General features: G+C 61.3%; 1 protein-coding gene across 1 annotated transcript in view; it reads right to left on the bottom strand.

The window, feature by feature from the left end:
* Window positions 1–10: 10 nt before the first annotated feature.
* Window positions 11–2,187, bottom strand: part of CLPB (ClpB caseinolytic peptidase B homolog (E. coli)) — a gene marked incomplete at both ends in the record, with an annotated part of 92,850 nt that continues 90,673 nt past the window's right edge. Inside the window, 5 exons of the mRNA XM_009322486.1 lie at window positions 11–18; window positions 288–392; window positions 868–987; window positions 1,837–1,910; window positions 2,032–2,185. Of these exons, the coding sequence (XP_009320761.1) occupies window positions 11–18; window positions 288–392; window positions 868–987; window positions 1,837–1,910; window positions 2,032–2,185 (461 nt within the window). The remainder of the gene's footprint in view (window positions 19–287; window positions 393–867; window positions 988–1,836; window positions 1,911–2,031; window positions 2,186–2,187) is intronic.

Raw genomic sequence — 2,187 nt, 5'->3', positions numbered from 1 at the left:
CCCTCCCCGCCGCTCGACCTGGGGAAGAAAAACCAGCTCCCATCAGAAAAACCCGATGGTTTTTCCTGCGAGCAGCCTCCCGGGGAGCCGGGCAGCTCTCCTTCCCACCCTCGGGCAGCGCAGGATCCCAGGATCTCCTGCCCATCCTACTTATTCCCCGTCTCCTCCTGGAGCGCGCCGGCTGTGACCCTCCTGGCTGCCCCCCGTGCGGAGCAGGGCTGGAGGCCCGTGCCGTGGGCTTTGCCCGCGCTCCGGCGTGGAGCCCCTGCTCCGTCCTTGGCTTTTACCTCGTGTTTGATAGACCGGGCACCGTAGTGCAAGTTGTAGCCGTCAGCCAGCACGTCCATGACCTCCCTGTCCCAGAGCAGGGTGATGTTGTGCCTCGCCTTGGCCTGCCGGGTGAGGAAGAGGAGGAAGAGTCACTGACGCCTTCCGGCAACCCCGGCGCCCCATTCCTGGAGCAGCAGGGACACCACGGGCAGCACGGTGGGGTGTGAGCCTCCCTGGGCCCAGGAAGAAAGGGCACCGAGAGCTCCACCAGGCCGGACCCACCAAAGCAAGCGGTCCCCTAATTCCCATTTAGCCCCCCCACCCCCTGAGATCCCAGATCTGCAAAGACCAATTAGACAAATAATGTCTCTGAACGTGGCCCGAAGCTCATCCCCGCCCCAACGCAGGCGGAACCGTCCCCCAAGAGGTCCCTACCCTCCTGAGCAGGGTCCCCTCGTGTTGAACGGGGCGGAAGACTATGGTAAAGATGTACATTCACCCTGCTTCCACATCAGGAGGATGAAGGCTCAGGCAGGGCTTTCCTCCTGCTCACGCATCCCTTGAGAAGTTACCTCCAAAGCCATGGAGGGTTTTTACCTTCTTGGCCCAAAAGTTCAGCTCCTTGTTGACAAGCTGGATGAGCTCCGAGTGGCAAAAAGGGAGAAAATAGACAATCTCATTGATCCTCCCCAGGAACTCGTCTCGTCTGAAGTGAGCCTGCAGGCACAAGGGGTGAAGGTCAGCGGGGACAGGGCTGGTGACCCCGATGGGGGACAGCGGTGACAGCGACGCTGCAGGAGGAGCTCCCCGGGGATGCCCTCCACCTCCGACAGCTCACGCATCCGTGGAGCGAGGCCCCGGCAGCCATCCCACCCCACGCCATGGAGCTGGAAACCCGTGCTGCCAGAGCTCAGGTCGTCAGGAGAACCTCTCAGCGTGGCTTAGGGGAGGAATCAGCTCCCTGGAGATGGCAAGAGGAACTCGAAGCGAATCTCTCCTGCGGCGTAAGCCCAGCTCCAGCCCCTGCTGCTGTTTGCTCCTGCCCCAGCCACTTACAGTAACACCCCTCGATGCTCTCCGGCTCTCCCGGTTCCGAGGCTCCCATCGGAGCCTCCCGCCGGGAGGCCAAATTCTTGGTCTCTGTAGGAGCTGCCAGGTGAGCAGCGCCCTGGAGTGCTTCAGAAACGTCTTAAAAGGAACCTGAGGTCATCGGGACGTGTCGCTGCGGTCAGGTTTTCCTGGCCCCTCTGCAGCGGCGCGGGAGCTGAGCAGATGGTGGCCCTGGGGAGAGCAGAGAACCCCCCAAATCCCACTGCAGCACTTCCCACCCCGGGTCCCCCTCCTTGTCTCACGCCGCCCCTCTAATGTAAGAGCACGGGGAGTGAATAAGATGCTGTTATTTATTTCTGCTGGGTTCCGGCCTTACTTCTCAGTGGCTGAAAATTACAAAATGACGTCACGTCACTCATCTCACAGCCGGGAGACAGCGGGGTGAGGGACATGGGCATTGCACCGAATGACTCGGCGACCTGAAACATAAGCCACGGAAAAAAAAATCATCTGTACCTTCAAGATGGGGCGAATAACCTTTTCCTTGAACTGCTTGGAGATGGTTATCTTGTCGGTCATCTGGACATCCTCTGAAAGAGAGGAGGAGACAGTGGGTGAGGTGGACGGACGAGCAAAGCAGCGTTGACGAGGAGCCGGAGGCTGGGCTGGGGGGGGGCGAGGTGGGGCTCCAGAGGGGACTTCGGAACAGACCCGGAACCACCTCCACACGTGCCACCAGCCAGGCTTGGTGTGGTAGTGGGGTGTCCCTGCGCTTGACGCTCCGGACGGAGGGTTTGGGTCTCCCGCGGCTGCCCCTGCGCGTGTCGGGCGCCTGAGGAGAGCACCCTACACCGACGGGTTTCACCT

Source organism: Pygoscelis adeliae, unplaced genomic scaffold (genome assembly GCF_000699105.1).
Source record: "Pygoscelis adeliae isolate BGI_AS28 unplaced genomic scaffold, ASM69910v1 Scaffold944, whole genome shotgun sequence".
NCBI lineage: Eukaryota > Metazoa > Chordata > Aves > Sphenisciformes > Spheniscidae > Pygoscelis > Pygoscelis adeliae.
This window is presented reverse-complemented; position numbering and strand designations above follow the sequence as displayed.